Source organism: Hypanus sabinus, chromosome 4, assembly GCF_030144855.1.
Source record: "Hypanus sabinus isolate sHypSab1 chromosome 4, sHypSab1.hap1, whole genome shotgun sequence".
NCBI lineage: Eukaryota > Metazoa > Chordata > Chondrichthyes > Myliobatiformes > Dasyatidae > Hypanus > Hypanus sabinus.
The window spans coordinates 157,965,330-157,979,599 of NC_082709.1; the positions used below are offsets into that span (position 1 = coordinate 157,965,330).

Genomic DNA, 14,270 nt, shown 5'->3' on the forward strand with positions numbered 1-14,270 from the left:
TGGGCCGAAGGATATCTTTATACCATGACTCAAAGTAACAATTGTGTCGCTCCCCACTGATGCAAAGTGACGCTCGTATCTCACAGTGCTGGCGGCTGCACAGTCGCGCCATATTCAGGCAAAATAAAACTTCGAAGGACTATTGTTTGAAATATTTATGCGTTGCTTGTCTTGGGCAAGGAGGTTCACTCGGCGAGTTTTACAATTATTAATAGGTAGATTCATAAAGAATAATACAAAATAAGTTTTGTTGGCAAAAACGACGTTTTCGGGGAACCATAGTCCAACAAAAGGTGAACATTTTTAACCGTTCCTCCTTCTACAGATGCCTCTTGATGAGAATTTCAAACAGGATTACAAACACCCAGATTTAGATCGCCCATCCGGATGAAAATAAAGTGAGAAAACCAGGAAACAGCGCGCTCCCTCACCTTTCGATGCAGCCAGGAAACCATCAAAGTATCTTTCTCTTAGACAAAAGCAGCGAACTATAAACACGACAAACTCTAGAGATGCTGGAATCTAACGCAACACGCAAAATATCGGAGAAACTCTGCATGTCAGCAACATCAATGGAAATAAACGGACAGTCGACCTCTCGGACCGAGGAAACGGGCATGCGCGTTACAACTGGAAGCCCGTAAATGCCCGGGAGTTCTAGACTTGCCGATATGGACGAACAACCTAAATTTAAAAAGGGTTATATCCAGCGTTCGCTATTCGTGTTTTTGATGTTGTTAACTCTGACACTGGTCTGTCTAACCCTGCAGAATACAAAGGTGTGTATGATGGTAAAAGTAAAATACTCGGTGAAAAGCAGTTGCGACCATCGTTTGAAGTGATTGTGTTTAAGCGAGTGCGCGTCTCCTGTTGAACACCCGTTTTACAGGGAAATGATTAAAATGATCACAATCTGTTGCTCATCGCTCCTCTTCTCCTTCTACTGGCAACTCAAGACTTTGACCCATACTCTCTTTCACTTTCTTCCCTTCAACTGTATGTATGTAGGCCTTCGTTAGTCTTGATAGACCATGGATTTGCGCCTTGGAAAGTTTCCAGGTTGCAAGCCTGGGTAAGGTTTTGTTTAAGGAAGACCGGCAGTTGCCCAAGCTGCAAGTCTCCCCTCTCCACGCCACCGAGTCCCTTCAACTGTGGATCTGCACACAGAGCAACGGAGAAATGAGTAAGCTGCGCCTTCATAGCATTGAAACGGCTATTTTAAATCACTTTTTACTAAACTGTAAAAGTTTATTTACATCATCAGGTACAGACATTCAGTATTTACAAGACAGTAAGTATACTCAGATCAAAATATGGTTACTACCGTCTATAAAACCGTCAATACCCCGTGCCGTGGGGGCACCGTTCCCGGAAGTCTCTCATTGTACCGCGTGCTCCCTCCCCAAGAACAGCCGGAAGCGAACAAATCCTCAGAAGAGGGGCACGGGGCGGGCAATCTGCCTGGGTAGCGTCTTCCATTTTCAGCCGCTTCGACACATAAATGGCCAACTTGGCCAGGCCCACGAGCATTCCCACCCCCTTCCGAACTGGGTGCCAGTAGATGAGGAACGCGGAACTAGAGGGCAACGAGAACCTCAGCAGCAGCCCCTTGAGAAACTAACAGAGAGGCTGCAATCTCCCCCGTTCCGTGTACGCGTGGTTCACTGACTGTTCCCGTCTACAGAGTGGACAGGTGAACCTGCTCAGAAACCTGTTGTGCGGTACTGCCCGATACAACACCTTCCACCCCAGCTCCCCAATGTACAGTCCTTGTGACTGGTGTCCTCGGGTGTATTTAAATAGCAAACGACCAGAATTTGAAATATAATCTGTTCCTTCTGATTTTTTGTTGTTACGTTCAGCCAGTAATGGAATTGAGAACAATGGTGAAGTATAATTGTACCAACGAATCGATGTCCACAGATCTCCCGCTGCCCAGTTTTCTGCAGAAATGGAGTTTAGCAATCTCTACGGTTGGAAATTGTTACTTTAATTAGAGCCATTATGGATACAAATCGTACTGCTGTCCACGGGTGCTCTGCATGCCCTGACAAAGCGTTCTGTTCAGCACTGACAGTGAGCATTAACAGCTCACCTGACCTGTAGTGGGGCACAGCGGACAATCCCACTTTGCTGCATAGGCTGATCTAACAGAATCTTTGAACAATGTTCAGCAGTGAGAATGACTCTATGTTTTCACTTCATTAGTCAGGGGAACAGACAGGAGATTCTGTGAGCCTGATAGAGATAACTGCATGGCGTTGCCTCCCAGGTGCCAGGGTATGGGATGTCTTGGATCTGGTCCAGGATATTCTGACAAGAGATGGTGAGCAGTCAGCTGTCTTGGTACATGTTGGTACCAATGGCATAGATAGGAAAAGGGAGGAGGTCCTGAAGAGAGATTTTCAGGAGTTAGGAAGGAAGCTGAGAAGCAGGACCTTCAGGGTAGTAATCTTAGGATTGCTACCTGTGCCATGTGCTAGCGAAGGTGAGAATAGAAGTATCAGGCAGATGAATCATTGGATCATTGGGATCTCTTCTGGGGGAAGTATGACCTGTTCAAAAAGGGCAGGTTACACCTGAACCCGAGGGGGACCAATATCCTGGTGGGAAGGTTTAATAGAGCTGTTGGGGAGGGTTTAAACTAATTTGACAGGGGGATGGGAACCGGAATGATAGAGCGGAGGAGAGGGAAAACAGAAATAAATCTAAGATAGAGAGCAGTAAAGATTTCAGAAAGGACAGGCAGGTGATAGGGCAAATTTGCAGCCATGGGGATGAGTTGCAGGGCAATAAAGTTGCAGCGCAATCAAAGCAAAAAGTACCAAATACTGGACTTAAGGTGTTATACTTAAATGCACGCAGCATAAGGAATAAGGTGGATGATCTTGTCATAGAGCTACAGATTGGCAGGAATGATATTGTGGCCATCACTGAGACGTGGCTAAACATTGCATGTCTCTGGGAGCTGAACGTCCAAGGATACATGGTGTATCAGAAGGGTAGGCAGAGGGGGTGGCATAGTTTTATTGGTAAGAAATGATATTAAATCATTAGAAAAAGGTGGCATAGGATCAGAAGGTGCAGAATCTTTATGGGTTGGATAAACTCACTGTATAGGAGTTAATTGTAAGCATTTTTATCAATTTAGTTTATCTCTTGGTTTTAGATATCATGCTAGAAAGTGTCACTGAAGTATACACTCAGTGGCCATTTTATTAGGTATGAGAAGTGTGAGTGTATTTTCATAATCTTCTGCTGCTGCAGCCCATACACTTTAAGGCTCGATGTGTTTTTCACACAGAGATGCTCTTTTGCACACCACTGTTGTAATGCACTGGTATTAGAATTACTGTCACCTTCCTGTCAGCTTGAACCAAACTGGCCATTCTCCTCTGACCTCTCTCATTAACAAGGTGTGTTCGCCCACAGAATTGCCACTCACTGGATTTGTTTGGTTGCCTTTTACACCATTCTCTGTAAACTCCAGAGAGCATTCTGTATGAAAATCCAAGGAGATCAGCAGTTTCGGAGACACTCAAGCAATCCTGTCTCACACCAACTGTCAAAGTCACTTAGATCGTATTTCTTCTCCATTCCAATGTTTGGTCTGAACCCTGGATCTCTGAACTCTGTTAAGATGTTATTATGTATTGAACTGCTGCCACAGGCTTGGCTGATTCGATATCAGCATTAACAAGGTGTACATGTGTACCTAATGAGGTGGCTTCTGAGGGCGTTTATAATGCTGTGAACACTAGATGATAATTCTGTGATTAGAACTATGTTTTCTAATGATTCTTGACTCGATAATGAACATGAAAAAAATGAGGGTGTGATGATATTAAAAAGTATATTCATTAATGTTGTTGCTTTTCATAGTTCGATCTATTTCCAACTTTCAGAGGAAAGCCTGAAAGGAGCAAATATCCAGCTCCAAAAAGTAATTCCACAACACAGCAGGAAGGGACAACGGAGGAGATCGATTGGGTACATGGGCTGGTGAAGATTGGCTATCAGTATCACAGCTTCACTCCTGAAGAAAGATTGGAGGGTTCAGCCCTGATGAAACTGATTGAATGGCCAAAGCCTCCCAATGCTGAAGTTCCCTTTCAGAAAAGCAGTGACCCATCACATACTTGCTTTGTTATTTTAAATTCTAGCAAGACTTTCTATGTGGGAGATCAGTTACAGGTGATGGTGCGTATGTACAATTTTGAAGGCAAACCAAAGCAATATGGGGGTGACTATCTCCAAGCCCGGATCCACACTCCAGAGTTGAAAGCTGGTTCAGCAGGAACGGTTATAGATCACCAAAACGGATTTTACTATATAAATTTTAATTTATTCTGGGCAGGAAAAGTCCAAGTGTCTGTTTCATTGGTTCATCCCAGTGAAGGGATCCAAGTACTTTGGAGACTTCGTGAAGAACAGCCATTTAGAATATATTTGACAAGTACCTTCAAATATGGAGCTTCTTCAGAGGATACGATATGCAATGTATTTTTACCTCAAACTAAACCACTTTGTAACTTTACTTATCATAACACTGGGGAGCCGTGGATTTGCTACAAACCAAAGAATCTTCCCTGCTCTTCTGATGTCAGCTATGGAAAAGCAGGATATGTGAAGCTGCTTTTGGCGGGGGAAGACCTCAGATATTTCCAAATGTACGTTATTGACATTATTTCTATTACATTAAACTTTGTTTCTTTATTTAGCAAGACTGCAGCAAGATTGTTGTATGTTTGTGAGGTATGAAGCAGTATGGACTTGCAGCTATTTCATGTAGTAGTTTCCAGTTGATATTCCAATGCTGAAATGTCAGCTGTAAACAACACCATGACATGCCTGCAAACCGTTTTGGCACAGTGACTTGCTTTAGAGTTCAAATGTTTCAAAATGCCAGGTAGTGCATTATTGATGTTCCCTAAAGACATTCAATTACATATACCAGAGTGGTTTATGCTAGAACCAACATATATCTGTTGAATAGAAGGTATAACTGTATAGTTTTCTTATTCTGTTGATAACTTTGTAATTGAATGTCTACAAATTGGATTGTGCTGGAGCTACATTTAGCACTAATGTCAAATCAAATAAGCACCAAAAAATCATAAATTTGGTATAAGACCATTTGAAGGAGTGTTAGGGTGGTTCATCCGAGAGAAGAAATCCAAATACTGAAACATAGCCAGTTAGACTGTATTTGAAAAGTATTTTCAAAACTGGGGATGTTTCTGAGACTACAGTCCTGTTCTTCTCGTATCAATCATGTTATAGGAGGATATGTAAAGGATGTTTTAATTGGAGAAGAGAGGCAGTGTGTTTCATACATTTTCATTTATACATTATGTTATTGGTATTCACAGTATTTTCTGGTTTCACTTCCAACATTGGCCATGATTTCAAAATGGCGGTGCAGGCTTGAAGGGCCGAATGGTCTACTTCTGCACCTGTTGTCTATTGTCTATTTGTAGCTTGTTGCTTCTCAATTTCAATTTATTTTGTTTCTTTATTTTGGAGTTGTAATTAATTTAAGATGTTTCAAGAGTTTCATCGAAGTTTCCTCCTACATTCCAAAAAGGTGCTGGTCAGTAGGTTTAATTACATACTATAAGTTATCCCTATGTTGGTAGGAAAATTGGGGGAGAGTTGATAAATATCTGAAAAAGAACAGGTGAAAGGACAATAAGAGAGGAAGTGGGATTTCTCCAAGCACACCCAGTCCTAGAAGAGGAAATTATGTTAGAACACAGAACGTAGAACAATACAGCATATTGTTATACAGTCCTTCGACCTATGTTGTGCCGATCTTTTAACCTTTTAACCTACCCCAAGATCAACCTAACCCTACCCTCATACCTCATATATAAGCCCTCCATACACTTACCACTCTCTGCATATAAAAACTACTTTTCACAATGTTTCAGATCGAAAGCCTGCATTAGGACTGAGGTGGGAGAGGAAAGATGGCCAGTGGTTAAAGGGAGTGGAGAGAAAGGATTCTGAGGCGATTGGTTGAATGGAAGGTGATAAGCATCCCGTTCCATCCCGTTCATCTCCACTACTTGACCCTAGCTGCCCATCATTTTTCACCCATCCTCAGTCCACCAATTTCCAATGGGGTCATCTACAAAGTGTAGATCACTTTGGAGCTGTGCTAAGGTATAGAGTGAAGAAAAGGGGCTAAGCATGAAGCAGTTGAGGAGAGCCTGTGTTGATTGTCAGTGAGGGGGAGATGAGATTCCTCTAATAATAGTGGTCTCTCAAGTAAAGAACTGAAGAGTCCAGTTGCAGAGGGAGTTATAAATTTCACAACATGCTGGTGATGTTAGGGAGTTCCTTTGATTGCTATCAACCAAATGGATGTGAATAATCTGCTTGGAACAATGCCACGGCACTGACCATCCTCAAGCCGAAAGTATTGGTTGTTAGTTACAGAGTTTGATACTGTGAGAAGCTTCATTAGAAATATCATTCAATGTTGGGGAAGCTGGGTTTGCTGAGTTCAATCAATCATACTATTAAAAAGATTATATTCAATGCCAAAGTTCTGGAAGCTATATTATTTGTATTGGGCTAGGTTGGAGAAATGGAATAGTTAAGGACCTTCTTTGAACTATCTCCTGAATGTTTTACATTGAGCATGTGACTTAATTTATGGTATTGTTGTTTGCAGTGGAGTCAATATCAAGAGATCCATATTACCCTGTGGCATTGGTCATGTAATCGTGAAGCCGTCCCCACGACAAAGTAAGATCATTTATAATCAAAACTAATAAACTGTATTTAGAGGAAATATAAATAGAATAGTGGAGCAGTTGTTGACATAAATATTGCAGATTTTTCAAATAAAATATAATTTAATGCACATAGTTCTTTCTTGAATTAGATGAACATCAACTATGCATTCTTTTAAAATTAGAATTTATTCAGCAAAATGTACAGTTTTGTTGGGTTAATATTGATCCAGAATTTTACTCTGAATGTATTTATTAATTTCCACCCAATTAGTGATTGTTTGTTATACAGGAGATATCTTGACCAAGGTGTATTTTTGTTATTTTAATAGATGTTTTAAAATATAAAGTCAAATTGCCTCTCTGGGACTAACCGCTCACTCCTAGTCTAGTGTATCAATTGCTGGCGTTGGACCATCATCAAACATTAGCCTAGCCTGAGCATCTCTGCCAGATTCCACAGAGACAGCAGCAATAAATAAAATTGGTGACTTTTTTAGTGGAAAAGCTGTGAGTTAAAAACAATGGTCAACTAGCTACTAATCACAGTTATGATGTGGAAATTATAGGTGAGATAATTACTGACAATCTTAAGCATCTTCATATTCTCATTATTCAGAAAGTAAAATTTCATAAATAAATGCTGGTGTTGGTCTGTGAAGTGGTATACAATCTCCTTTAATGCAGATATTGTATTGCAGTTAATAGAGAATTAGTGTTATTGATTGAGACATCTGGGGACAGTTTTTGAATAAACAACTCTTCAAGTTTCTATTCGATTCCTTAAAAACAGTCAGGAATTCTACTATCAAACTATGGGCAGCATCTCTGTATGCAAAAGAGTTTTGGATTGAGGCTCTACAGGGCTGAAAGTAGAGGGTCGATAGCCAGTATAAAAAAGAAAGAGGGAGTGGTGAGATAGAGGTTAACAGGCATTTGATAGGGCTAGGTGATGAGTGGCTGAGGTAATCATTAGCAATCTTAAACATCTGGGCAAACAGAATCAAGTAGGGGTTAGAAATGTTGAGACCGGTGCTGATTGGAGATAGGTGGAAAAATAAGAAAAAGGAAAATATAGCAGGTGGGGCCAGGTGGGAGAGGGGAGGGTAGAGACCGAGGCTGGTAGGTCGTAGATGGAACCAGATAAGGGACGGGTAATGAGCAGATGGAACCATTTGGGGGAAGGGATATGAAAGGTGAAAAAGGGGGGAAGGAATCCAGGTGGACAGGTATGTGCAGAATGGGCAGATGGAGTGATGGGGCAGGATAATGAGTTTAGGTAACAAAGGCTGTAGGAATGGAAAAGGCGAACAAACCAAGGGAGTGAGTGGATTAGTGGTAGTGCGAAAGGAACACAGGGGGCACGGGTTACCTAAAATTGGTAACTTCCTTTCCTTCCACCCTCTCTGAAGAAGTGAAATTGACATGGACAAAAAGCTGAACTCATTTGGATATGAAACAATAGATGGATCATAAGCCACAGAGATCTTTCATGCCACCACTCTCCCAGGATACTCCAGCCCTGACAAGAATCTTAAGAGGGTCTTAATTATCCAGATGACCTATTGCTGAATTTATTGACACAATTATTATCTTGCTTGGATTATAATACTCTTTCCCTCAGTGTAACTCCTTTTTTATGGAATTTCCAGCTCATCATTCAAGAATATACTGATAGCCTAAGATACAGTGTTTCCCGCCGCATGTTTCTTTCTGTCTTTATGTTCAGCTACAGATCTCGGTGAATGTGTTCGGGGGAAGCCAATGGTATCACCGTCTGGCTTTTATTTTAAGAACCAGTGGACATCAAAGACCTGTAATATTCATCAGTTTGACACTCCTGCAATAATTACAAAGTGCCTTCGTGGGAAAAAAGTGTATCTGCTTGGAGATTCTACAGTACGCCAGTGGTTTGAATACCTGACTGCTTTCCTTCCAGGTTAGTATAATTCATCTGGCTTTTTAAAATATGAAACTGAAATAAGCACTACTCTTTTACATCTTAGAAACAAAAAATGTGGATCACTCGAGTGGGGGCATGTTATATATCTCCCAATAGTCACTGGGCACTTGAGCAGCTGGCTGGAGAAATTGCTAGTAGTTGTAAGAATAAGTGGTTGCACTAGTGGGACATCTGAATTTTCCCAATGTTCACTGAACTACCCAAAGTGTTAAAGGCCTGGATGGGGTGGAATTCATGAAAAGAATCGAAGAAAGATTTCTAAGTCAATATGTAGAGGGCCCTAATTGGGTGGGTGCAGTGCTGGAAGTACACTTAAGGAACGAGGCAGAGCAAGTAACTGAAGTGTTAGTCAGGGGGCAGTTTGGCTTTGTTCACCATAATTCCTATTGTCTTCAGATAGTGATGGAAAAGGATAGGACAGGTCCACAGGTTAGGGTCCTAAACTGGAGCAGGGCTAATTTTGGGGGAATCAGTTAAGATCAGAATTATTTGTATTGTTGAGACATCTTGTGAACTTAGTAGTTTTATGCAGCAGCATGTTAGTAGTATCAGTCCTGCTTAGTAAAAATTAAGGAGTGCCAAATGGATTTCAATACAGGTAAATGTGAAGTGATGCAGCTTTGAAGGTCAAACAAGCATTGAACTTATACTATGAATGGTGGGGCACTAGTGAGTGTAATGGAACGGAGGAGCCTTAGAGCATGAGTCCTTAGTTGTTTGAAAACAGCAACTCAAATAGGCAGTGTGGTGAAAAGGGCATTGAGCACACTGACATTCATCAGTCAGGGCACTGAGCACAGGAGTTGGGACTCAATGTATAAGTTGTTGGTGAGACTGCACTTGGAGTTTTGTGTAGAATATTGGCCACCCTGTATGTAAAATCATGTTGCACTAAACATTGGAATTTACTTCATTGGTAGATAAAAGGGTAAAATAACTGGCTGCTGTGAACTGCCCCTAGTGTGGATGAGCGATGACAGGAAAATGCCAGGTTGGTGTGAAGGAGTGAACAGTCACGAGGGAGAATGTTACCGGAAAATAAGTGGGGGAATGTGATTGACAGGAATGCTGTAAAAGCTGGCACAGTCAAAAAGCCAAATTCTGTGTCGTTAAAGAATATGAAATACGAGGGGTGATTGATAAGTTCATGGCCTAAGATAGAAAGAGTCAATTTTGGAAAACCTAGCACATTTATTTTTCAACATGGTTCCCTCCTACATTTACACACTTCGTCCAGCGGTTGTGGAGCATACCTCCAGAAAGTGTCCACAGCAGGGGTGATTGATAAGTTAATGGCCTAAGGTAGAAGGCGATGAGTTATACAGCTCTCGTTACATGCACATGCAGTTGAATTCTTTGAGTGATTATGTAGAAAGTTGGAAGTTAATAACTCATCGGGGTGATTGATAAGTTCTTGGCCTAAGGTAGAAGGAGATGAGTTATTAACTTAAAATTATTCAATGGATGTTGGATATTCTGATCCTGTACCACTGTAGCCACACAGGGGAAGATTTTAAAAAAAGTTCATGCTTGAAGTTTACAATAAATTCTTGCGTGACGTGCACTGCCAATGTCAGAACCCAAGTGCGGAGGAAAGATAGATTCTGATGTAGGGACGGTGACCAGAGGTTATACGTAAGAATTCCAACAGAACACCAGTGGCTCAGCTGAGTGACACTGTGAGATGTAAGATTCTCAAAACTAGGACCCTGTGATTAGCACTAATCAGGTGTCCATTTATATAACACAAGTAATACGGAATCCCTGAACCTGTTAAAGTAAACTTAAGAAGATAAGCAGGAAGCACCAGGACACAGCATTCCAAAGAGCAAGACCCTCAAGAAAAAGAACACAAGGAACTCTAAATGATTTATGATTCTCATTAAACACCAAATAACCAATTCAGTTGCTTTTAAAATCCTCGAAGCCCAATGTTCTCTGGCTCCCAGCGCAAGCCCAAAGTGCTCATACAAAGTTATTTATCAAAGAATGTACTGTAAATGTCAGGATATACTAAGTGGAGATTAATTTTCTTGTGGGCATTCACAGTAGACACAAAGAAATACAATGGAATCAATGAAAAACTACACCCAAACAAAGATGGAGAACATAGCCATCATGTTTATCAACCCTGAGTGAAATTATTAATTTTTTGACTTAAGGAAAAATTGGCTTATGGACAATTCACAGGAACAGAACCCTAATGTAAACTGGGGTGGGCCTGTATATGGAAATGAGCCAGACGCTGAATGAGATAATGTTTGCCATACTTCCTTCTGACCAAGGCCCTGTTTCAAATTATTGGGAAATTGACCACAATATAGGGTAACATACACAGTACATAAAAGTGTGCAACATACAGTTGTCCAGAAAGTTTGTTAATGGTAGAACACCGAAGTACCAGGTGTGCTGAATTATTGGGGTTTTTGCTGCAATGTGAGAATTGTTAGAGCTTGGAATCTTCGGAGCAGCAGCTGACTTATTTACCTCAGCATACCCAACCTCAGTGCTCACGTGACCATAGTAGTTCTGTGGCTGCTCTAGACAAAAGTAAAAGGATCCAACAATAGTAATATAACTGAATGTCAAAGGGGAGGTAATTAGATTCTCTCCCCTTGGAAACAGTCATCGGTTGGCACTGTGTAGTTGGAAGGGTGCCAAATTGTTTCCAATTTGTCAGTCTCTATTTGCTCTTTGATTCTGCTATGAGAAATACCTCTCTTCATTCAGCTCTATCCTTGAGGTAGGTAAATCAATGGCTCCCTTTGGTGTTATGTTCTTTGTATTTTCAGTTTCAAAAACATTAATATCTTCAATATCATAATTTAATGAGTTAAATATAATATTTTCTGTTTAGATCTTAGAAAGTTCAATCTTGGCAATCGTACTAAGGTTGGCCTTTTATGTGCTTTGGACAAAGAAAACAATATCCTGCTGGAACATCATGCTCATGGCCCACCAATGCAATTCAGAAGTCTTTCAAGTCATCATCTGTACTATATTTCAAAAACATTGGATGAAATTGAAGAAAGGAAAAATATAGTTATTGCCATCACCTTATGTGCCCATTTCAACACTTTTCCGGTGGATGTCTACATCAGAAGGCTGCAGTATATCCGGAGATCGATTCTGCAGCTGCTCAGCAGGAATCCAGATACAGTGATTGTTATAAAGACTGGGAACGTACGGGAACCTAAAGCAGGTTATATACTTAACTACAATGACTGGTTCTCTTATCAACTCGATGTATTGATGAGAAGAATATTTGCACACATGAATGTTGCATTTGTGAATGCATGGGAAATGACCGTAGCCCATTACCTGCCCCACAACATACACCCTCAACGAATTATTATAAAGAATGAAATAGATGTGTTTCTTTCATATGTGTGCCCTTCTGATAAGGAATAAAGGTATTTGTTTACCATGCAAAGCAAAATCTACACAATGACACTGGAAATAGACCTAGGACATAAACACAGAAATCTACAGCCCATTACAGGCCCTTCAGCCCACAATGTTGTACTGACCATGTAACTACACTAGAAACTGTCAAGAATTTCCCTACCGCATAGCCCTCTATTTTTCTGAGCTCCATGTATCTATCTAAGAATCTCTTAAGACCTTATTGTATCTGCATCTGCCACCATTGCTAGCAGTGCATTCCATCAACCCACCACTCTTTGTGTGAAAAGCTTACCTCTGACATCCCATTATACTTACTTCCATGCACCTTAACACTATGCCCCCTCGTATTCGCCATTTCAGCCCTGGGAAAAAGTTTCTGGCTATCCACACGATCAATGTCTCTCATCATCTTACACACCTCTATCAGGTCACCTCTGTCACGCTAAGGAGTAAAGGCCAAGTTCACCTAGCCTATTCTCATAAGGCATGCTTCCCAATCCAGGCAACATCCTTGTAAATCTCTTCTGCACTCTCTCTACAGTATCCACATTCTTCTTGTAGTGAGGTGATCGGAACTGAACTCTGTGGGGTCTGACTAAGGTCTTGTGTAGACATAACATTGCCTCACAATCCCATGGGTTTGCCAATGCATCATATGCCTTAACAACACTGTCAATCTGCCCAGACCACAAGATGTCTCTGATCCTCCACACTGCCAAGAGACTTACCATTAATATTACATTCTGTCTTCAAATTGACCTACCAAAATGAACCACTTTACACTTTTCTGGATTGAACTCCATCTGCCACTTCTCAGCCCAGTTCTGCATTTTATTGATGTCTCACTATAGCCTCTGACAGCCCTCCAGATGATTCACAACACTCCCAACTTTTGTGTTGTCAGAAAACTTGTTAATCCACCCTTCTATTTCCTCATCCAGGTCAATTATAAAAATCACAAAGAGGAGGGGTCCCAGAACAAATCCCTGTGGGACACCACTGGTCACCGTCCTCCATGAAGAATACAAACACACTGCATTCTGTGGGAAAGATCCACAAACAAGGTCTCCTTGGATCCCATGCCTCCGTACTTTCTGAATGAGCCTTGGATGGGTAACCTTATCAAATGCCTTGTTGAAATTCATATATCCGGCATCCATTGCTCTGCCTTCATCAATGTGTTTTGTTAGATCCTCAAAAAATTCAATCAGGCTCCAAAGGCACAACCTGCTGACTATCCCTAATCAGATTATGTCTCTCCAAATGCTCATAAATCCTGCCTGTTAGGATCTTCTCCAACAACTTGCCCATCACTTAAGTAAGACTGATTGATCTTTAGTTTCCTGGGTTATCTCTACTCCCCTTCTCAAACAAGGGAACAACATTTGCAACCCTTCAATCCTCTGGTACTTCTCCTGTTCCTATAGACAGATCATCACCAGACGCTCAGCAATCTCCTCCCTCACTTCCCACAGTAGCCTTGGGTATATATAAACAAGCTGGATGGACTCAGCAGGTCGGGCAGCATCCGTTGAAATGAGCAGTCAATGTTTTGGGCCGAGACCCTTCGTCCTGATGAGGGGTCTTGGCCCGAAACATTGACTGCTCATTTCAACAGATGCTGCATGACCTGCTGAGTTCATCCAGCTTGTTTGTATGTGTTGATTTGACCACAGCATCTGTAATATACTTTGTGTTAGCCTTGGGTATACCTTGTCCAAACCCGGTAACTTATCTAACTTAATGCTTTTCTAAAGCTCCAGCACATCCTCTTTCTTAATGTCTGTATGTTCAAGTGTTTCAGTCCACTGCAAGTCAACCCCACAATTGCCAAGGTTCTTTTCCCTACTGAACACTGAAGCAAAGTATTCAGTAAGTACCTCCACTACCTCCATGCACATTTGGTCCTATTCTCACACAGTTCATCCACTTTTACTTCACAAAGTTGTAGAATGCCTTGGGGTTTTCCTTAATCCTGCACACCAAGGCCTTCTCGTGACCCCTTTTAGCTCTCCTAATTTTATTCTTAAGTTCCTTCCTGGCAACCTTGTAATTTTCTAGAATTCTAACGTTACCTAATTACTTGAACTTTTTGTAAGCTTTTCTTTTCTGCTTAACTGGTTTTTCCACATCCTTTGTACAACATAGTTCTTTTA

The 14,270-nt window shown here is 41.2% G+C and overlaps 1 protein-coding gene across 2 annotated transcripts; it reads left to right on the forward strand.

The window, feature by feature from the left end:
- Nucleotides 1-533: 533 nt before the first annotated feature.
- Nucleotides 534-13,643, forward strand: LOC132392380 (NXPE family member 3-like). Of its 2 annotated transcripts, none has more exons than XM_059966199.1 (5): nt 534-779; nt 3,883-4,670; nt 6,683-6,756; nt 8,473-8,682; nt 11,564-13,643. In XM_059966199.1, the coding sequence occupies exons 1-5, from the start codon at nt 645-647 to the stop codon at nt 12,115-12,117; spliced, it is 1,761 nt and encodes a 586-aa protein (XP_059822182.1). In that variant the 5' UTR covers nt 534-644; the 3' UTR covers nt 12,118-13,643. The 2 variants fall into 2 exon arrangements, with proteins under 2 accessions (XP_059822182.1, XP_059822183.1); XM_059966200.1 differs by having other exon boundaries at nt 3,906-4,670.
- Nucleotides 13,644-14,270: the final 627 nt, after the last annotated feature.